General features: G+C 38.6%; 1 protein-coding gene across 1 annotated transcript in view; it reads left to right on the top strand.

The window, feature by feature from the left end:
• Window positions 1–5,477: 5,477 nt before the first annotated feature.
• LOC132225970 (NKG2-A/NKG2-B type II integral membrane protein-like) overlaps window positions 5,478–24,105 on the top strand; it is a 31,552-nt gene continuing 12,924 nt past the window's right edge. Inside the window, 5 exon segments of the mRNA XM_059680885.1 lie at window positions 5,478–5,677; window positions 6,056–6,151; window positions 6,704–6,757; window positions 7,224–7,294; window positions 7,296–7,376. Of these exon segments, the coding sequence (XP_059536868.1) occupies window positions 5,488–5,677; window positions 6,056–6,151; window positions 6,704–6,757; window positions 7,224–7,294; window positions 7,296–7,376 (492 nt within the window). The 5' untranslated portion in view covers window positions 5,478–5,487.

Genomic DNA, 24,105 nt, shown 5'->3' with positions numbered 1-24,105 from the left:
GACCCTGACAGGAGCGGGGAGGGAGCCCCATTTCTCACAGAATCAGCCATTGGACAGTTTGCTGTATTGGCCTGCCAGCCAGGAATCCCATCCCCCTGCACCCCAGACCCTGATCTGACACTGGCCTCCCATTTAAATTAATTCAAAGACAGTTTCGCATGATTCCAGCATTTGCAATGGCTATTAATAAATCACAAGGACAAACTCTAAAAGGGTAGTAATATTCCTACCTGAACCCGTTTTCACACATGGTCAGTTATATGTTGCTTTCTCTTGAGTTCAAAGAGTGTGTGATGTTAAAGTTGTAAATACTTCATCACAAGGGAAATTAGTTAAGCACTCTAAAAGTGTTTTCACTCTTAATGTGGTATACTGGGAGATATTAGAATAAGTTTAATCAATTTATCAGTCATTGTATCTGTGTTGTTTTTACATCATGTTTTGCTGTTTTCATGTCATGTCTTTGTTGTTATTGCATGTTTGATTGTTTATTAATAAACTTATATACTATTTTCATATAAGTTTTACTAAATTTCTTTTATATCTGACACTTCTATTATAGAGAAAGGATAAATAGCAATATTAAAATATTTCCTCTAATTAATTCCCTTTTAATATGCATGAATTCCATGCACTGGGCCACTAATATAGCCAAAAGCCTTGTGGTCATAGGGGATGTGCTCCCCAGCAACAGGAGTGTCAGGTATCCATTGTGCCCTAAGCTGGGGGCGAAGGGAAGGGAGTCTGCACTTTTTCTCTTTTTTTTTGTATATATGTTTGCCTCACTGCCTTGTGATTGGGTATCTGCACGCTGTCTGTCTTAGCAATATCCATCCATTTTAAAGTTCATGCCGCTGGCTCACACCCTTCCTTCCCACTCCAGTTGGGGTGTCTTAGTAACTCCGCCGAGCTGTGTTTCTGGTTTCACTTCCTCCTCCCATGGTCCTGCCCCTATCTACCTAACTTTTTCTGTCTCAATGCCAGTGGAGCTTGAAGAATGCTTTTGTAGGAAAGTTCATAAAATGAACTCAATCCTTATACTACATACTGGATATACGGAAGTTTCCATTTGTTGCACTGCATTTTCATACTTTTAAAATGTAATGTAGATATTAAAATTGTACTTGTAATGTGGCTTTATTTTCTACTTAGTATCTTTAAATAGGATAGGCTGTTCCCCTGTTTACTCTAGATACGCAAGATTTGGGTTTTGTTAGTTTTTTTCAAATTGATTTTATAATTTTCAATGAGAGTAACTTTGACTTTGTTGATTCTCTCTACTCTGTTTCTTCTTTTTCTTGACTTTGATTTCTTTTTGTGTTTTGTTATCTTTATTTGGATTTAATTTCACATACTTATAGCTTTTCCATTTTTAGTTTCTTGAGATGAATGCTTGGATTTCTTTTTTTAAAAAAACTTTTATTTTTTATTGTTGACACTAGTACAGATGTCCCGTTTTCCCCACCTTTGCCCACCTCCACCTAGCCCTCACTCTCCCTCCCCTTCCCTCTAGCTATCACAATACTGCTGCCTGTGTCAGTGAGTTATGTCTATATGTTCTTTGGCTAAGCCTTTCATCGAGCCCCTCCACGCGCCCTTTCTTCTGACAGCTGTCAATCTGTTCCATGTATTCATGCCTCCTGGCTTCTATTTTGTTTGTCAGTTTATTTTGTTCATTAGATTTCACATATAACTGGGATTATATGGCATTTGTCTTTCACTCACTGGCTTATTTCAACTAGCATAATACTCTCCAGATCAATCAAGCTGTAGTAAAAGGTAAGAGTTACTTCTTATTTATGGCCACGTAGTGTTCCATTGTGTAAATGTGCCTCTTTTTCTTCTCTTTGGTAAGATATATTTTTAAAGCAATCAATATTTCACAAGACAAACTATTTGTTATATTTTCTTATAATTCATTTAAAAATTCTGATTGTTCCTTGTGGTCACTTCTTTGGCCATTATGTTATTTAGAATGTTATTACTGAATTTAAAACAACATAATAATTTTTAAGTTTGGGGTTATTGACTTTTACTTTTGGTAACCTGTTGTTAGAAAATTTTCTGCAAAGCTGTAAATGTCCCTCATCTCTATTGAAGTGTGCCTAGTGTGACAGAGATACCTACATTAAAATTTTATTTATTTTCAATGAAGATTTAAATTTGAATAACCACTTTTATGGCCCACTTGCCAAACTTGATAAGTGGCTACTGCAGTTAAATCACAGTTCTATATATATTTTTTACACTAATGTTCTTGGAAATGTAAGTATACATTTTTAAATATTTTCATGTAAACTTAAATATATGAGTATTCTATAAGACTATATTTTGTGTGTGTGGTTATGTGTCCGTGTGTGTCGTAAATTGTTTGTTTAAAATTTCTATAATAGCTCAGCCAGTGTGGCTCAGTAGTTGAGAGTCGACCCATGAACCAGGAGGTCACAGTTCAATTCCCAGTCAGGAGGCATCTGATCAATGATTCTCTCTCATCATTGATGTTTCTATCTCTCTCTCTCTCTCCCTCTCCCTTCCTCTCTGAAACCATTAAAAATATATTTTAAAATAATTAACGATTCCTTTTAAACTTTTTTAAAAAATGAAAGAGGAGTGAACACTCCCAAACTCATTTTATGATGCCAGCATTATCCTGAAAACAAACCCATAAAAAGCCATTACTAGAAAAGAAAAGTATAGGCCAATATTCCTGAAAAATATAGAAGCAAAAATTCTCAATAAAATACTAACAATCCCAATTTACCAGTTTATTAAAAGAATTATTCACTGTGATCAAATGGGATTTATATCTGGTATGCAAGGATGTTTAACACATCTAAATCAATTAATGTGACACATGACATTCATAAAATGAGAGAAAAATTATATGATTATTACAATAAATGCAGAAAAAGCATTTGACAAAATGCAATATTTAGCATACTAAAATTCAAAAAATGATAGAAGAAATATATGTCAACAAAATCAGTAGCATCTCTACATAGTAACAACAAAGAAATAAAAAAATTCATTCCATTTATGATACCATCAAGAACAATAGAATAGATGAATGGATAAAAAAGCAGTGGAACTTTTACACAATGAAATACTATGTGGCTGTAAATAAGGAGTGCTCACCCTTTGCAACAGCATAGAAGGACCTGTGGATTATTATGTAAACGAAATAAGCTAGTTAGAGAAAGACAAGAGCTAGACTGCTCTTATGTGATTAGTAGGTGGGTAGCATATACAGTGTGACTACACTATATCCTCTTTATTTCCTTATTTCTCCTGTATGAGAAGATGGATGTTAGTTGAACCTATTGTGGCAATCATTTTGCAATACATGTATATCAAACCATTGTGCTGTAAAGTTTTGTTTCTTTTGATGTTTATGTGTCATTTAACTTGTTTTTTAAAATCTTCTTTTTCTGCCCTTCCCATTTTTTAAAAAATAAGGGACTTTTAAAAAAATTACCTTTGTTTTTCCCCTATACAGTTAGACTTGGGTTTTGTCATTTACAACAACTAATCCTAATTAAAATAGGGATGGTTTTGAATAGAAAATGAACCAACAAAAATACCATAAATAGCTACATAATAATTTAATCTCTGTCATGGTGCTATAGTTCAACATTAGCTAATGTTCTATCCTTCACAGAGATATTATTTTTGCCAAGGGAAGTCTAACTAACATTTAAGAATAATAAAATGAATGAAACAATTTTTTAGGAACTAGGGCAGAGAAATTGAGAAGGTAAGTGTGAGAATTAATGATTGTTGTGACAGTTATCATAAAGGTGAAAACATAGTAATTCCAGACCATTGGAGACAAATGTCATTAAATAACTATAGTTAATGGGATTATGATTTTAGAAATTTTCCCATTATAATAGAAATTCCATAATGAGAGTATAAGGAAAAGAAGAATGTAATGCCAGGATTCAGTAACCTGATTAAGAGTAGAATTTAAACATCTGGGGTACACCTAACAAGGCCTAAGTGTTCAGCGTTTATGATTAAGATGTAAGTTAACAGCATGGGCGGTGAAGTCTTTTGTCCTCTGATATTTTTTCGAATAAGAAAACACCTTCTCAGAGGCATTGCCAATGTGGATGAACTAAGGCAGGCACTTACCGGCCCCAAGTATCCTACATTCTGGAGGTGTTTGATGAGGTAAACCATCTTCAAAATAGCCCAAGTGTAAGAATTTCCTGTTCAAACTTTCAGTGACATATTTATGAGAAATCTACTTTTTCCACTCATGATTCACTGTGAACATTCGCGGGGCAGTCTGTGAAGACCACAGACATTCTTTGCTTACTAGAAAACCTGGTCTCCCAGTGAAGGATACAGAAGGTATGTGCTTCTATTCTCCTGTCTCTCTATTAGTCCGTCTCAGAGAGTGGGAGATTACAAATGCTAGATGTGATGCCAGGGAGGTACAAGTAAGATACAATCAAATAAAAGAGAACATTGGTATCTTTATGTAAATATTTTGGGGCAAAAAATGAGAAGAATAAACTATGAACGATGTTGGAGGGTATCAAACTATTCAAATTCTTGCCTGTAGAGAATGACTCAAGTGCAGGCACACATGCATAATGGATGTGTTAAGCAAAAACAATTTAAAGTAGAATCCAGCAAGAATGACCACAATGAAAAGTTATGTTTATTTTATTTTATAATCAATATACATATAATTTATATTTAGCCCAGCCTTTAAAAAGAGATTGTTAAAATGAATTCTCTGAATTACAGCGGTAATCTAAATATACACTTATTTAGATTAAATGAAAGCAGTTGGCTTTTAATAAAAATCGGGATGAAGTAGCTCCCATAAAATGCAAATTTAAGCTTAATTATAAACAATCAAAAGATATTTTAAAAAATTGAACAAACATTGTGAGAAGCAGCACCACACTGACAAAGAGACCCTTGTTTAATGAATTATGTTACAGCATAATAAATAAATATATGCTACTTAATAAAATTAATTTACTTCAGAACGTTACCATATATGCCAACACAACTGATGCCCAATCTTTGGCGCACTCAGTCTTCCATAATTATTCAATTTCAAATTTATCATAAATATTGGAGACTCTTTTTTCTAATACAACATTTTAACTTTAATACAAGCATTCTGATAATGTTAAATATTTTCATGGAATCTGACTTTAAATGAATGGCAATGTCATTCTTTATGCTATTCTTTATTCCTCACTGATTTATTGTTTTCTATGGCTCAAAGAAATAATATATTGTCAATTGTAGAATATCACAAAAACTACATCTACTATGAAGCACTTATTTAAAGATCTAACAAATTTAAAACCAGAACTTTAGATTTTTCAACTTGGAAATGAGCCCTACTACCCTTTACCCCGCCCAGTTTTCCTGTCCTAGAGATTGCATTATTGCATAGGTCATTTTTTCGTAAGTACACTTGACTTAGAGCACAATCTCAAACACCACCCAGCTGCAGAGATGAATAACCAACGTGTAACCTATGCAGAACTGAATTTGGCCAAGTCCGCCAAGAGACAGCAAAGAAAGCCTAAAGGCACTCAAAGTTCCATTCCAGTAACGGAGCAGGAAATAATAACCTATGCAGAATTAACTCTTCAAAATGCTTCCTGGGATCCTCAAGAGAGGGACAGGAAGGGCCACTCCAAAGGTAACGCATTCAATAGACACACAGTATAACTGTTCTAGTATGTGAAGCTGGGGTGCAGAGAAATGGGGAAAAGATATGGACGTTAGCTCAGATGTTTTTCATTTGTGAGAATCAGCACTTAAAGTTGGGACACAGTTTTCTAAGATGAAAGCTGAGGGCTAATTCTCTTCAGGTATTGTTGTAAGGGGTAGTCTTTGACCAGTAACGCATGGAGCATTATATTTCCTAAACGTGCAATGGTATATTCTGGGAGGAAGATTACAGTGGTAGGTATGGGCTTGGTGTTCAAGTTTATGTATTGGATTCTCTGCATGTAAACTGTCTAAACAATTCTCTCTTTCTTCCTCCTTTCTCAGTGTTTCCTTTCTCTTCCTGCAGTTTCACCATCATCTCCAGAGAAGCGCATTGGTGGGACCCTAGGTGTCATCTGCCTTGTCCTGATGTCCGCTGTGGTGACAATACCTATTATTCTCTGTAAATACATTTTTGCAAGGTTATACAGAACTTTTCACTTTTATGTCCATCAGTGCCTCTGAACACTTCATAATGTTATGAAATAGAACTCTGATCCTAAAGTATGCATTTAGACTAAGTGCAAAATGGTAATTCTGAATTTGTCCAAGGTATAAATATCAGGATGATTTTAGGGAGTAGGTTATAAATATATGTACACATGTATGACCAAATATATCCACATATATATATTAATATATCCATATATATCCATATATACAATCAGAATATAAATATATATTTTATATTCTCAAAGCATGCTTTAGGACACTTTATTGAGAAATATGAATTAATTTTTGAGATTGTTTAATCCGAATACTGTGAGATGTAGTTCTCTAGACTTTAAAAACACTTTTCCTCATAATTATCATTACTACATTAATTTTCATTGGTAATTAAATTTTATTCCAGATAATTCTAGTCCTAGACAATACAACACAATTAAACATAAGAAACAAAAGTATTATGGTGTAGTTAGATCAAGATTAATTTAAGAATTACTTTTTTTTTAAGCTAAAGTAATACGGGAGCAGAATAATTCTTCATTGAAAACCGGGTTCCAGGAAGGTACATACTTATTTTCTCAGTTCTGATATTAGTATAGTTCATACTTTATCTCTAACATAGGGTAGTCAAAAATAATAGCTTTTTGGGAATGGGGACAGAAATTATAATACCACCAATAAATGTTCATAATGATTATAGAAGAGTGTTTTCTTATGTAACAATATGAAGAAATATTCATTTAAAATCATAATACCCATGGTTGCAGATGGGCTCAAAGATAATTTAAGGATTCTAAAAAAGTGGTTTTCTTCATTGACATTCAGGACATGTAGAGAGTGGATATTTTTGGGGTTTCTTTGCTTAATATGGAACGTAAACCAGGAAACCAGAGACTAACCCTTCTCTGTGAGTGTGTTTTCTTTTTATATATTGCACAAATGTGTCTATACCTATGCAAATATGTCAATTAATTTTCATTTTAAAAAATTTAAATTGTTTTTCATAAAATTTTATAATCTTTCCTCAGCAGATCATTGTGGACATTGTCCAAAGGAGTGGTTTACATATTCCAAGAATTGCTATTACATTAGCACTGAAAAAAAAAGCATGGAATGAGAGTTTGCTGGCCTGTGCTTCTAAGAACTCTAACCTACTTTACATAGATAATGAAGAAGAAATGGTAAGATTTAATTGTTTCCATTTTATTTAAAAGTCTATTTTAGTCTATATTTATAGAATTGATTCATATTTTGTATATATTCATAGTTTACTTATTTTAAAGACTATTAATATGCATTGATTGACTCTCTAATATTTTGTTTATATTTTATGCCATTCGTGCACATTTGATAATTTCCAGTTCTTGTTTTTTTATAGACAACCATGCTTCTGTAAATGCTTTTTTTCTAAAGTAAACCTTGCTACTTAATTTTACTATCCATCAAGGAAACTGAAGGTATCATGATTTTGCAGATTAATTACAAACTTAAATGACCCATATAATTACAAATCATGAAATAGAAGTTGCCAGTACGCAGTAGCCCCTCTCCTGTGTGTCTCCTCTAACACTCACATGTGTCTCCCTTAACACTCAAATGATATTTTTGCAATCTCTCCATATTATTGCATTTATCTGTAATTTGTTAATTTTCACTGCTGTATTATAGGGACATGACATTTTTAATCTGTTTTACCTAGAATATAGTTGTTTTTTAATATGTAAGTATTATGAATAATAATTTTATGAAAATCCTTGTGCCTGTTTTTTTCAATATTATATTGTATTTAAAACAATTTATATTATATGTAAATATTAAATATAATAAATTGTATTCATATACTATAAATGTTATATTTATAATTATATAATAATGCTGTATAAATCTATAATAATAAAAGCATAATATGCTAATTAGACCAGATAGCCAAATGACCTTCCGGACAACCATCCAGATGAAGCTGGGGCTGCGAGGGCCGAGGCAGCTGCTGTGGCTGTGAGGGCCGAGACCCTTGGACAAATTTCATGCATGGGGTCTCTAGTACAATTATATTATTATAATTGCATATGTAGATAGTTAAAATTTATTGTCCTCTACGAATCAGAACAAAATTCCAGAGTCATAAATATATGTATATGCCAAATTTATTAGATTATCCCAACATTTTTTAGTTTATTATGTAAATACACATTTTATCCAAAAATTCCATGATCCAAGATTGAGTACTGCCAGAATGTTCAATGCTATACATTATGATCATTATATAAAAGTATCATTTTGACATAAATCGGCATTTTTTTATTACTAATGGATAGAACACCTCTTTCTGGGCACTAGTTCTTATGGAATTATGTATCGAGAGAATGAGAGGTGCCTGTTCATGTCTCTCTACCACTTCTCCTGTGTGCTGCCTGTTATTTTCCTTCCTAGAATCGTTATATTTCCTATATGAGCTATTTCTTAAATTTACAAGTGCAAATAGATTTTTTGACTGTTACTTACATTTTCAGTCTCATATTGGTGTCTTTAAATGACCTGATTTTATTAATGTTAACCTAGTCCAATATCTCATTTTGGGTGTTAGTGATTATTTTAGAAGTTAGTGAAAGTTTGTGAAGACAATCTCCTTTATTATATGAGATACATCCAATAGTTGCCTCCTCTATGTGCCCCAACTGGGGTTCAAACCCACAATTGAGGTATGTGCCCTGACTGGGAATTGAACCCACAACCTTCTGGCCCATGGGATGATGCTACAACCAACTGAGCCACACTGGCCAGGGCTGCCATCATATTTTCATATAGTTATTTAAACATAGTATTTTTCTAATATATATTTATAATAACTACTTTAAAATATTTTCTAATAAATCTGACATCTTATCCTAGTGAAAATTAGATTCTATTGACTGATTCCCCCATCAAGTTTAAAAGACATTTTTTAGTTTCTTTGCATGTTTTCTAATTTTTGGTAAGTACATATTTTTGATAATATAATATAGTAAATATGTATTCTGCATCTTTCTTAGACTTTTTTAACTTTAATAAACTTTTAGTATAGAATCTTCTCTTTTAAAGTGTGCTTAATTTTTTAAATTCTCATTATTTGTTTTTATATTTAGTAGATTTATAATTTACTTACCAGAGATTAGCCTTGTGTTTGCATAGCTTAGCAGACAAACAATGGTTTTTAAAAATGTATTCAAATACGTCAAATCAATATGGCTTTCACCCTCTGCTATTTGATGCACTCGTGTGTGTGTGTGTGTGTGTGTGTGTATGTGTGTGTGTGTGTAGGGAAGTGCTCATGATTTTGAATCAATTCTCAAGTCCACTTTGGCTTTTATTTTTTACTGTATCATCTCTGTTTCTTCTATACATGTGCAAATTTTCCACCCATCAGTCAAGCACATGCAGAAAGCTAATGTGATCTCTTCTATTGCACTCTTACTTTTACTAGTAGTACCTTCCTGTTATGTTTATGGCTGGCACTGTGCCTGACATAATGGAGAATACAGCCTCAGTCTAGGAAAAGGATAATTTCCTTCATTTATTACCCAGTAAATTCAGCACTTCGAGCTGATAAATACTAGTAGTGGGCAGCTTAACAACCCTTTCCACTGCTTATCAAGTCTTCCCCTTGATACCAATAATACCATTGATATTTGCAGCCTTCCCCAAATTATAAAAATTACAATTATTACTCACTGAGCTGAGTTGGGGGTTAGGGGAGACATGGGAGCAGCCTTAGATAAGAAGACCACAAATTTGCTCTATTTTAAACTAAATCTCTAGCAGCTTTCCGAATAATTAATAATTATAAATTTTTATTAGTTTTCAATCAACTTTCAGAGCTGTGAAATTGGTATTTTTCTCCATTTGTCCTCTTCCCTTAATGGTACTAATACATTTTCCTAATGTGTCCATTGTGTAACAATATATTGCAAATTGAAATACTATAAATTAGAATTAAATTTATTTGTTTTTGTTTTCGATTTTAAAAATCATCATTATTTTGGTTGCAAATTACAATTTATTTAGTCACTCAATATTATATTTGTTCCCATTTGAAGTCTCATAGCTTGCCATATAAAACATTGCCTTCAGTTTCAAACTGCTATGTAAGAACTGATAAAATACAAATTATAAATTAAGATAACTATCTTCAGAGTATTCAGATTAATGCATTAAATCAACATTGATTAAAAAGGCAGGTGAGTTAATTGGAAAATGTAATTCCTTTTTTAATCGTACAAAATGGTTACCTCTGTATTGAAATGAAGAACAGCTTAAATATACATTTTTATATTAAGCACTTGAGGCCCGATGCATGAAATTCAGGTGTCCCTCAGACCAGCCTGCACCCTCTCCAATCTGGGACCCCTTGGGGGATGTCTGACTGCCGGTTTAGGCCCAATTCCTCTGACATCCCTCTCACATCCCTCTCACAACTATAATATAGTCCCCTGGTGGGCTGAGGGGACAGGGGGACTGAATCTGGATGAGGTGGGCTGAGGGGACTGGGGGACTCTGGCTGGATTAGGTGGGGCTGAAGGCACTGGGCGCCACTATCATGTGGCTGTGGGCGCTGCCATCTTGTGAGGGCATGGCATTCAATTAGCCTATTCCCTATATTGACTGTGAGTGCCGCCATCTTGTGAGGGTGTGATGGTCAATTAGCATATTTCCACCTTATTAGGATTTGTAATTCCCATCCATGAAATACCTGTTCATGACATTTTATTATTTTTTGTTATTTGTCTTTTCCTTATGACTGTCCATGTTTTTAAAACACATTCTGTATTCTGTTCTTTTATTGATTCTGTTTATTGTTAATATCTTTTTCAAGTTTGTGATATTTACTTTTTACTTCCTGATACTTTCAAGAATAGATATTTAAAATTTTAACACAGTAAAATTTATTACTGTTTCTTTATGACTCGTGATTTTATATTAAAAATACTTTACTAAATATATTTGTATTTTTTGTAAACCTTTCAAAATTATGTTTCTTGTATTTTAATTTTTAAATCCATCTGCAATTGAATTTTATATATGGTGTGGGATTGGGAACAAATTAAAAATTGTTTCATGTGACAAAAATAAGCTTATACATTTTGAAACTTTTATCCAAAAGGTGTTCTTTAAATTCAGTTGTAAATAAAATCATGGTGATGCAAAGTACAGCATTGATAGAGAATATAGTCAACAATCTACACTAATAAAAGAGAAAAATGGTAATTGGCGTACGACGATACCCTTTTCATTGGCTAATCAGGGCTATATGCAAATTAACTGCCAACTATGATTGGCAGTTAACTGCCAACTATGATTGGCAGTTAACTGCCAACTATGATTGACAGTTAACTGCCAACTATGATTGGCAGTTAACTGCCAACTAAGATTAGCAGTTAACTGCCAACAAGATGGCGGCTAATTTGCATATGTAGGCACAATGCAGGGAGGCGAAAGGGAAAGCAGGAAGAAGCCCCCTGCCACTGACAGTGATTGGAAACCCAGGGGGGAGCTAAGAGCTGGGGGGCAGGGCAAAGGCGGCCCTGAGGCCGCCTTTGCCCTGCCCCCCAGCCATGATCGGAGAATCAGGCACCTTTGCCGCCCTGGCCAGTGATAGCAGGAAGTAGGGGTGGAGCCAGCGATGGGAGCTGGGCACGGTCGAAGCTGGCAGTCCCGGGAGCTAGGGGTCCCTTGCCTGGGCCTAAAGCGAAGCCCACGATCACGGGGCCGCTGCCGCTGCAGGTCCCCGCTGCCCGAGCCGGAAGCCTCAGCCAGAGGCATTAGGCGTGGGCAGGGGCGGAGCCTGCAACCGCGGGGAGCTGGGGGTCCCCTGCCCAGGCCTGACACCTCTGCCGGAGGACTCAGGCCTGGTCAAGGGGCCGATCCGGTGATTGGTGATCGGAGGGTGATGAGGGTCAACTCCTCTGGCCGAGGCATCAGGCCTGGGTGGGGGGCTCAGCCGGGGATTGGGGGATTATGATGGTCCCCTTGCCCAGGCCTGAAGCCTGGGTCAGAGGCGTCAGGCTTGGGCGGGGGGTGGAGCAAGCGATCAGAGGGAGATGGGAGTCCCCTGCCCAGGCATGATTCCTGGGCCAGAGGCCTCAGGCCTGGGCGGGGGCCAGAGCCAGTGATCGGGGGGAGATGGGGGTCCCCTGTCCAAGCCTGACACCTCTGGCGGAGGCGTCAGGCCTGGGCAAGGGGCCGATCAGGCGATCGGAGTGTGATGTGGGTCGACGCCTCTGGCCGAGGCGTCAGGCCTGGGCAAGGGGCAGAGCCAGCAATCGGAGGGGTCTGGGGGTCAACGCCTGAGGGCTCCCAGTATGTGAGAGGGGGCAGGCTGGGCTGAGGGACATTCCCCCCCCCCCTCCCCCCACACCCAGTGCACGAATTTCATGCACCGGGCCCCTAGTATTCTAATAATCATGCATGGTGTCAGGTGGGTACCAGACCCATTGGGGTGTTCACCTCAAAAGGTATACATGTGCTCAATCAACATGCGGTACACCTGAAACCAAAACAATATTGGATATCAATTGTAACTGACAAATCTTTTTTAAAGTTGCTCAAAAATTAATCTCAATGTTTAATACTAACAGGAACTGCATCCAAAATTTAAACATACAAATTACAACTGAAAGCAAAATAATTATAATATTAAATATAGTCACATAAAATACTACGGTTAAGAGTTTTGTTCCATTCTTCATCGCTAGCCAGTTGTAGATTTCTACAATTGTTTAATGGTGTGTGCATCACACAGCAACATGCAGGAATCCTTTTCTGATATTCTGCTGACATGACAGCTGCTGTTTGGCTTGTTGGACACGCTCTCTTGCACTTTCAACTTTGCCTTCTATGCTATCTATCACATGTCCTTGCTCATGAATTATCATTCACAAATCTTTAAATAGCTCATTTATATCCACACCATCAGCTTCATATGGCCTAACAGAAGACTCTCCTGAGTAAGGCAAAGGTCATCCTCCCTAATTTCCTCATCCTGCACCTGCTCCTGAGGTTGGATTTGGCTTTCCCAGGATATAAGATTCCTTTCTTCTGAGCCTTCCTCAGGGAAACTACCAGATTCTCCGGAACTGGCTCCCACTGGAGCAACAAACTCTATTTCTCATCAACTTGCCTTGACCTTCGGAAAGTTTGTCAGTGATGTGAACTCAGCGTTAACTAAGTGATCCTTCTGCATTTTCCTTTGACACTGTCCAGTGGGAGTGGTGGGCAGAGATCCAAACTCTTTATTATTTAATATATCTTCATTGGTTAAAGTATTACAGAAGTCCCCCTTGTCTTCTCCCCCTTTGACTCCCACCACCCTACCCCCACTTCCTAGCCTTCACCAGCCTATTGTCTGTACCCGTGGGCTATGCATATATGCACATAAGTTTCTCAGTTAATCTCTCCCTCCCCATCCACCTACCCCAGCCTTCCCTCTGAGATTCATCAGTCTATTCTATGCTTCTATATTTTGGGTCTGTTTTGTTCCATCATTTAATTTTGTTCATTTCATTCCATATATGAGTGAGGTCATATGATATTTACCTTTCTCACTGGCTTATTTTGCTTAACACAATACTCTCCAGGTCTTCCATGCTGTCTCAAAGAGTAAGAAATCCTTCTTTTATACTGCTGGGTAGCATTAAATGGTGTGAATATATGGTGCCTTTTAAATCCACTCATCTAATGATGGGCACTTGAGCGGTTTCCACATCTTAGCTATTGTAAATTGCATAGCTATGAACATAGGGTGTGCATACATTCCTTCTGATGCGTGTTTTGGGTTTCTTAGGATATATTCCAAGAAATATTCCTAGAAGTGGGATCACTGGGTCAAATAGCAGTGCAATTTTTAACTTTTTGAGGAAACACCATACTATTTTCCATAGTGGCTGCACCAATCTGCATTGCCACCAGCAGTGTACTAGGGTTCCCTTTTCTCTACAGGTTTGCCAGCACTTGTCATTTGTTGGTTTGTTGATGGTAGTCATTCTGATTGGTGTGAGGTGATACCTCATTGTCATTTACATTGGCATCTCTCTGATGATTAGTAACTTTGAACAGTTTTTTATTTGTCTCTTAGCCTTCTGTATGTCAACTTTGGAGAAGTGTCTTTTTAGGTTCTTTGTCCATCTTTAAATTGGTTTGTTTGTCTACCTTTTGTTAAGTTGTATGAGCTCCTTATCTAATTTGTATATTAACCTTTTATAAGATGTATCATTGGAAAATATGTTCAGCCATGCAGGGGGCTCCCTTTTTATTTTGTTGATGGTTTCTTTTGCTGTGCAGAAGCTTTTTATTTTGATGTAGTCCTATTTTTTTATTTTATCATTAGTTTGTCTTGCCCTGGAGATGTATCCACAAACATATTGCAATGAGAGATGTTCAAGATTTTGTTGCCTATGGATTCTTCTATGTTTTTTATGGTATAACAACCTACACTTAAGTCTTCTATCTATTTTGAGTTTATTCTTGTGTATGGTGTAAGCTGATGATCTAGTTTCATTTTGTTTTTGCATGACCTGTCCAATTTTCTCCACATCATTTATTGAAGAGGCTGTCTTTACTCAATTATATGCTCTTTACTCCATTGTATGCTCTTGCCTCCTTTGTCAAATATTATTGAGAATAGTAGTTGGGTCAATTTCTGGGTTCTCCTTTATGTTCCATTGATATATATTCCTATTATTGTGCCAGAACCAGGCTGTTTTGATTACAGTGGCTTGTAGAATAATTTAATATCTAATATTGTAATCCCTACCACTTTATTCTTCTCTCTCAAGATTGCTGTGGCTCTGTGATCTTTTTTGTTTCCACATAAATTTTTGGAGTGTTTGTTCTAAATCTGTGAAATATACCATTTTAATAGGGATTGCATTGAATCTATGAGACTGCTTTGTGTAGTATGGACATTTTAATGATGTTGATTCTACTAATCCATGCACATGGTATATTCTTCCACTTTTTTATATCTTCCTTTATCTCTTTTATTAATGTACTGTAATTTTCTTAGTATAAGCCTTTTACCTCCTTAGTTAATTTTATTCCAAGATATCCTAATTTTTTTTGTTGCAATGGTAAATGGGATTTTTTAGTTTCTCTTTCTCTGAGTTCATTTTGGTGTATAAAATTGACATAGATTTCCAGGTATTAGTTTTGTATCCTGCTATGTTGTCAGTATTCATTCATTAAATCTAGTAGGCTCTAAGTGGAGTCTTCAGGGTTTCTATGTACGGTATCATATCATCTGTATGACAGTTTTACTTCTTCTTTTCCAATTTGGATGCCTTTTATTCCTTCCTGTCTGATCACTACAGCGAGGATTTCCAGTACGATGCTGAATAAGAGTGGTGAAATCAATATCCTTGTCTTGTTCTTAGGGAAAATGGTTTTAGTTTATGCAGATTTAGTATGATGTTGGCTGTACGTTTGTCATCTATGGCCTTAAAAGAGTTTTCATCAAAGTAGGGTGTTGGATTTTATCAGATGCTTTTTCTGCATCAATCAATATAGGTTTTTTGTCTCTCAATTTGTTTAAAAACTTTTCTGTTCCTTTGGCAAGTTTGTTAGGCTGCTGCCGCTTCTGTTGCAGCTGGAGCCTAAATTCCTGTGCATCTTGAGGTGTTTCAGTTGATTCAGAGACCCCTGTATTTCCACAGAACATGGTGGGATCTTCTGAATGTTGGATTTGCTGGGCCAGCTGGGTGGGTCACAGCATTTTCTGCATGTGAGACATGGCTGGTTTGCTTAGTCACTAATTGCATCAGATGTTGGTGGGCTGTGCATTTAAGCTCTCATCCAAGCTCCTCATTTCCTTCTACTCTAGCAGTGGACCAACTTAGCTGTTTGTATGAATTCAATTACCTAATTTTTCAAAAAAAATTTTTGTCTCATAGGATTTTTTGAACATTTTCATTCGATTTCCATGCATTCAACTCTACCACAGAAACAATAGTAATTTGTCAGTGTGGAAAAATGGCTTCGATTTCTCTTCCAAACCGTAAGTTTCTTGAGAACTTATATATTTTATGTCTTCATGCTTAAAGTCAGAAATTAATCTTAGAAATGAAAATCAATGTGTGAACAATTACATAAATATGGTACAACTTTGCTATAATCTATTAATTCAGGTAAGGAGATATCCACTAGAGCAGTAGTCGGCAAAATCATTAGTCAACAGAGCCAAATATCAACAGTACAATGATTGAAATTTCTTTTGAGAGCCAAGTTTTTTTAAACTTAAAGTATATAGGTAGGTACATTGTTATTAACTTAATTAGAGTACTCCTAAGGCTTAGGAAGAGCCACACTCAAGGGGCCAAAGAGCCGCATGTAGCTCCCAAGCTGCAGTTTGCCGACCGTGCCACTAGAGCCAAAAGCCATTATATTAGAAAGTAGGTTTTATGAATATATATTTTCAAAAATTGACAAATTAGTTATTTTACCTGTTTGTATTTATGATGACACATTTGTGTAATTAAAATGAAGTACATATGAAAAGTTTCATTTCACAGAAAAGTTTTCTGTATGCATTTCTATAATTTAAAATTTATACTGAAAAGGTCTAGTAATTGCCTGCCCCAGTCCTGACAGGTAAACAGATGTACTTGGCTGGTGTGTGGCTTCAGCCCTCAGGCTTTAGGCCAACAGCATCAGGTACCACAGGCGATGTGGTGTGATCATGTGCTAACCATTAGCAGTACCTGGTTTATGAGCTTTGACTCTTGGATTTCAATATGTGACTCTAGTAGTAGATATGTAATATTTATTTATGTCAGAGAAATTACTACATTGCTTTTCCCAACATATGGCCTAGTTGCTAAAAATTTAAAAAAAATAATGGTGAATCAAGAACAAAAAATAACCTGTTAATTTAATTGTAAGTAAACCTATTTTTCAAACATTTTAAAATTGGCAAGGTGTTAATTTCACATATGATATACAAACCTGAAATTTTGTCCATTAAATCCAGAGTATATAAATCATGTGTTTACTGTAAACTAAATTTTTCTGTTGACATATTATAAGAATTGTTCAGATTTCGATATGTAAATATTACTATAAAGAGTTTATTTATTAAAATATGAAGTTATATGTGATCAGATTAATGATATATTATTTCTGTGTTTCAGATCTGCAATAACTCCAGGATTTCAGAGGAATTGTACATATGCTTGGCTTCAGTACCACAAGCTCCTTTCTGAATCCTGTTTCGAAAATAAAAGCTATGTTTGTAAGCACCAGCCATGTTACCTTACCTAAATCTAGTATAATGGTACTCCCAACATCTAAAATTACACATTTCTACTTTCTTTAAATGCACTGCAATTATTTTTGTAGAACTCTTTTTAAGATATTATTTTGAGACCAGCTTTAGGTTCACAACAAAATTAAGAGGAAGGTATTGAGATTCCCCTTATTCCTCTGTCCCCACCATGCAGAACCTCCCTTTTATCAACATCACTCACCATCGTGGTACATTTGTTACTGAGAATGATTCTACTTTGACTCTTCATAGAACTGAAAGTCCATAGTTTGGCCTGGCTGCTGTGGCTCAGTACTTGAGCATTGTCCCATGCCCCAAGAAGTCAATAGTTCAATTCCTGATCAGGGTACATGTCTGAGTTATGGGCTTAATCCCTAATAGGAGGTTTGCAGGAGGCAGCCCATCAATGGTCCTCTCTCATCGATGTTTCTATCTCTGTATTCCTCTCTCTCTAAAATCATTATAAACTTTTATTTCAAAGTCTATAGTTTATCTGACACTTCACCCTTGGTATTACAGATTTATTTTTAAATCTATACTTCTGTTAATTTAAAAAATATAAATCCAATTACATATTGTACACTTTTAAGATTTCTAATATTCACTAAAATAAATCATCTACATATTATGAATTATAATTTAAAGAAGTGTAGTATCTTTCCTTGCTTGTTTGGCTCTGTGGATAGAGCATCAGCCTGCAGACTGAAGTGTCATGGGTTTGATTCCAGTCAAGGGCACATGCCTAGGTTGAAGGCTTGATCCCCAGAAGGGGGGAGGGTGCATGAGGCAGTCGATCAATGATTCTATCTCATCATTGATGTTTCTAACTCTCTCTCCCTCTCCCTTCCTCTCTGAAATCAATAAAAAAAAGAACTGTTATTTTTAAGGCTGCAATAACAGGAATAATTGGGCAAATATTTCCATATTAATTTGCTTGACCTAGCCTTTAAATTTCAAAATGGGGGCTGAACATCCCAGGGTCACAAGGTGTATAAGTGTGTTGAATCAGAAGCGAAAAAACAGGGGAAGTTTGATTCAAGGAATTATTAACTACTTTTTGGTGAGAGAGGAGAATAAAAGAAAATTACAGAATGTACGCTAGGCTTAAGGGAGATTACCAAAATGAGAACCACATGGGTACCAGGTTTTAGACTCCATTGAAGACAGTGTCACTACAGAAAGCTTTATGGCAGGTACGCTCACTGGACGGAGGTGGGACAGAGCAGTTCCAAGTCCGCTGGCCCACACTGGTGAGCGTGGATCTCAAATGTGACTAACAAGCAGGAAGGCCTCCCTGCCACAGTGTCAGCAGGCAGAGGCTGGAGGGGAGGGAACTGGGACCAGCCTCAAACACCTGCTGGAGGGGGAACGCCACAGGAACCTCCTGCATGCGTGCAGCTGGTAACCCCATCTCTGTAGCCATGAAAGAGAACTCACCATGAAACCAGGAAGAAGAGCCCTTTTTCTGGCATGTCCCTCTGGTGCCTTTTACTAGCAAAACATCAGGTGAGCTGACATGGAGCAAAAGGTTTATAAGACCTAGCACCATTAACTCACAAAGGGCAGTGAAGATAGATTTTGAGCTCAGAGTAAAAAATTCTTAATTGACACTCAAGGTTATTATGCAACAACCCCTAGATTTCTATATTACAGCTGTTTAAATATGCCCCACTTACTCAGAATATGGAACCAACCCTTATATTTCCTAAATATATTTTGGTGCAGCATTATCAATCATTAGATTCATTTTTTGGTGCAGACTGGTGGTTTCACTGGGTAATAATCATTGTCCTTTGGTATATTTTACATGTCTGTGTTTTTTTTCCTATTGGATTTTAGATATTTTGGAAGGTACCTTGTTTTATTAAATTCTTTGTCTCCCCCCCTTCTGACACTCATAGTTACTATGCTTTAGACACATGTTTGATGGATGCAATAGAGTGTAAAGTTATGAAGAAAATAAAAATTAAAAGGATTCAATATCTGTGTGAGTCAGTGTTAATTATTGACAGAATGTGGGATGACATTAGTAATTTGACAAAAATCATTTGGAGATATTTTTACTATAATACAATTACAAGTGGGAGAGATACTGCACTCGCTTATGAGTTGCAAAATAAATTAATAGTTTATATGCATTTATCTCTTTGGATATAGATGTTGTCTTTATATTCTGTTCATTTTTTCCTTAGATTCACATGGAGAAAATATGTCAATATTCAAAATTAGTTTGTATCTAATTGCTGAAGTTGCATTGCCAACAATCTGGTTTCATTGACATTTAAAAACTGGCATTTATTTTATTCATTTATTTATCATTTCCCCATTTGTGGTTTGGTAGGCTTTAAGTTGATGTAGACTGGTTATGTAAGGGCTCAGCTCAAGACTATAGATAAAGTTCATATCTTGTTTTTATATTTTATTCTCTGAACAGTCGCCTGCCTGGTACATAACCTCATAAAAGTGATTAGCAACTCTCAGTGTTGTTAGCAGAAATGTGCTTCTTGATGCTTGAACTCAGAATTTATAAACTGTTACTTTCCAGATCACATAATATTACCAAAACAAGTCACATGGCCAACCTTTTTAATTGTCTACAAAGTATACTCTTCTCATAGTGGTCAGAGGGAAAAAAATGTAGATTCCCCCAAAACTAATCTAATCTACAATAATAGCCATAGGAAGACTGGGAGAAAAGAGTAGTGCACCAGTAGTTAGAACCATCCGTAGGAGTTATGGAAATCCCAGAAGCAAGAATATAAAATACCCACATAATTTGTAATCATAAACATAGTTCCTCACATGATCTCAATATTGCCAGATATAAGTTTCTTAGTATTTGAACTAAATTGATTAACAAATTAATATTATTTCTTGATGTAAAGTTTTTTCTCAAATTTAAAGTACAAATTACCAATATAAATTATAAGATTTTGAGGACAAGTCACAAAATTAAATGATCTGTAGGTTAAGTCTGAATAAGAGATTAGTTGATCAAAGCCAATATCCTATACTAATAAAAGAGAAAAATGGTAATTGGCGTACGACCGATACCTTTTTCATTGGCTAATCAGTGAGATATGCAAATTAACTGTCAGCCAAGATGGCGGCTGGCAGCCAGGCAGCTGAGAATAGGAGGCTTGGTTGCCCCAGCGATGGAGAAAGTCAAGGATCCCCGCAGCTGCGGGGCTCTGAGCTCCTGAAGCAACAACTCCAAAAGATACAATGTTTCAATTATAGAAGCTAAACGATGGCGGTTAATTTGCATACTCAGGCTCCAAGCAGAGCGAAGCCAAACAGCCCTGAAGCAGCAGGGCAGAGAGGCCTCAGGGCCTGGGATCAGCAGAGTCGAGAGGCCTCCCGGCCCCACGATCAGTGGAGGCCAGCGTCGGCACAGCCCCGCAATCAGGGAGGCGAGAGTCGGCCCAGCCCCGCGATCAGCAGAGCCTAGAGGCCCCCCAGCCCCGGTTATCATCCGAGCCGAGAGGCCTCCCGGCCCCTTGATCAGTGGATCCGAGAGGCCTCCCAGCCCAGGTGATCAGCAGAGCCGAGAGGCCTCCCAGCCCCGGTGATCAGCGGATCCGAGAGGCCTCCCAGCCCCGGTGATCAGCGGAGTCCAGAGGCCTCCCGGCCCGCTCCTGGCCCCGCGATCAGCGGAGCCAAGAGGCCTCCCAGCCCCGGTGATCAGCGGAGTCAGAGGCCCCGCGATCAGCGGAGTCGGAGGCCCCGCGATCAGCGGAGCCAAGAGGCCTCCCAGCCCAGGTGATCAGCAGAGTCGAGAGGCCTCCCAGCCCCGGTGATCAGTGGAGTCCAGAGGCCTCCCGGCCCCGGTGATCAGCCAAGAGGCCCCCCGGCCCGCTCCAGGCCCGTGATCAGCGGAGTCGGAGGCCCCGCGATCAGGGGAGCCGAGAGGCCTCCCGGCCCCAGTGATCAGCAGAGCTGAGAGGCCTCCCAGCCCAGGTGATCAGCAGAGTCGAGAGGCCTCCCAGCCAGGTTATCAGCAGCCGAGAGTCCTCCTGGCTAGAGATCAGCGGAGCCGAGAGACCTCCAGGCCCCAGTTATCAGCGGAGCCCAGAGGCCTACAGGCCATGGTTATCAGCAGCCGAGAGGCCTCCAGGCCAGGGATCAGGGGAGCCGAGAGGCATCCTGGCCCTGGGATCAGCAGAGCAGCGAGGCCTCCCAGCACCGGGATCAGTGTGACAGGGTGCGGAGCCCCAACCCTCTGATCGGCCCTGCTCTGTGTGTGACAGGGTACAGAGCCCCAACCCCCCTGATGGGCCCTGCTCTGTGCATGACAGGAGTGGCACTGCAACCTCCCTATGGACCCTGCCTTGAGTGTGACAGGGGGCGGTGCCCCAACCCCCCAATCGGCCCTACCCTGAGCGTGACTGAGGGTGGCATCGCAACCTCCCAATCCGCCCTGCTCTGTGCATGACAGGGAGCGGTGCCCCAACTCCCCAATTGGCCCTGCTCTGAGCCCGACCAGGGGCTGCACCTAGGGATTGGGCCTGCCCCCTGCCACCCGGGAGCAGGCCTAAGCCAGCAGGTCATTATCTCCTGATGGGTCCCAGACTGTGAGAGGGCACAGGCCAGGCTGAGGGACCTCCTCTCCCAACCCCGAGTGCACAAATTTTTGTGCACTGGGCCTCTAGTTTCCAAATAAAAGTAATCAGGCTTCCAGGGGATAGTCTTGGGAAATGGTGACTTTTGTGTATGTAGTTAAGTCTCATTCATATCAATTGCTATTTCTCTGATATAAAATGACTACAACATGCAGCATCATAGTGATTGAAGAGTTTGTGTAAACTTCTCTACCCGTCACAGATATTCAGCATAAATAACAAAATGATAAATAAGAAACAAGGTATTGGAGATGGAGAATCTCCTTGAGACCATAGGAAAACTGATATTTTTTGATGAACAGGGGCAAATTTATCAACACTGCTGGTTTTCACACCAACTTCTTATCTTTGTCCAAATATTACATTCCCAATAGACACAGATGGAATTTCAGTTCCCTCTCACAGATGACGTTCAATTCCTCTTACTTTGTTCAAAATGTTTTCATACAACATTTATTAACATCTCACATTGTATATTTTAATTTCTTCTGACTTACACCACAAATATTTATTCTCTCACAGTTCTGGAAGCTTGAAGTCTGAAATCAAGGTGTTATCAAGGCTATGTTCACTTTGAAGACTCTAGGGGAGACTCTGTGCCCTGCATTTCTCTTCATTTTGGGTGTAGCCCTGAGTCCTAGGCATTCCCTGGCCTAAGGGGTTATTATTCCAATCCTGGCCTCGTTCATCTCACCGTTCTCCCTGTGTGTCCATGTTCGGTGTCCAATGTCCCTCTTCTTATACATTTCATATCTATTACTTAAGGCCCATCCTACACCAGTATGACCTCATCTTAACTTGGTTACATTTGCAAAGGCCCTATTCCCAAGTAAGGTCACATTCATCGACTCTAGTAGACAATTATTTTGGGTTTGAAGGGGTGCGGGCATGTGATACTAGAAAATGACTGAAAATAGCAAGTAATGTCCAAATCTTTTGTTTGGGTATCATTGAAATTAGAAACAGAATTTGGTTTGGTGTTTGTGAAAACTCAATTTCAACCATATACACTGAGTTGCCAGATTATTAAGACCGGCCAGATTATTATAACCACCCATCAGTACTTCATTGACACTTCCAAAAATACTGAATATTGAAAACTTCATAAGCAAATACTCTCAATGTTTTATTATTATTACTAGAGGCCCAGTGCACAAAAATTTGTGCACTCAGTGGGGGGTGATCCCTCAGCCAAACCTGTGCTCTCTCGCAGTCTGGGACCCCTTGGGGGATGACCACCTGCTGGCTTAGGCTTGCTCCATGGGGGATTGGGCCTAAGCTGGCAATCAGAAATCTCTCTGGCAGCCCAGCAGCCCTTTGGGGATGTCCACTTGCCAGCAGGGAGCAGGCCTAAGCTGCAGTTGGACATCCTTAGCGCTGTTGAGGAGGCAGGAGAGGTTCCCACCAGCACCGCTGTACTGGCAGCCATTAGCCTGGCTTGTGGCAGAGCAGAGCTCATCCATGTTGGAGCTCACTGACCACCAGAGGTCAGCTCCTGCATTGAACGTCTGCCCCCTGGTGGTCAGTGTGTGTCATAGTGACCAGTCATTCCAAGTTGTTCTGCTGTTAGGGTCAGTTTGCATATTACCCTTTTACTATATAGGATAGAGGCCTGGTGCACAGGTGGGGGCCAGCTGGATTGCCCTGAAGGGTGTCCCGGATCAGGGTGGGGGTCCTGCTTGGGTGCCTGGCCAGCCTGGGTGAGTGGCTCATGGCTGTTTGCAGATGGTCACACCCCCTTCAGGGTGAAAGTCCCCACTGGGGTGCCTGGCCAGCCTGAATGAGGGGCTGAGGGCTATTTTCAGGCTCCCCGCATCCCCTTTAGGGTGGGGATCCCCACTCAGGTGCCTGGCCAGTCTGGATTAGGGGCTGAGGGCTGTTTTCAGGTTGGCCAAGTCGGCGACTGAAGCTCCCAGCCTCTCCTTTTTTTCTTTTTTTCTGGGATTTATTGATCTTCTATAATTGAAACTTTGTTGCTGCTACAGCTCCGAGGCCATG

Source organism: Myotis daubentonii, chromosome 2 (genome assembly GCF_963259705.1).
Source record: "Myotis daubentonii chromosome 2, mMyoDau2.1, whole genome shotgun sequence".
Taxonomy (NCBI): domain Eukaryota; kingdom Metazoa; phylum Chordata; class Mammalia; order Chiroptera; family Vespertilionidae; genus Myotis; species Myotis daubentonii.
This window is presented reverse-complemented; position numbering and strand designations above follow the sequence as displayed.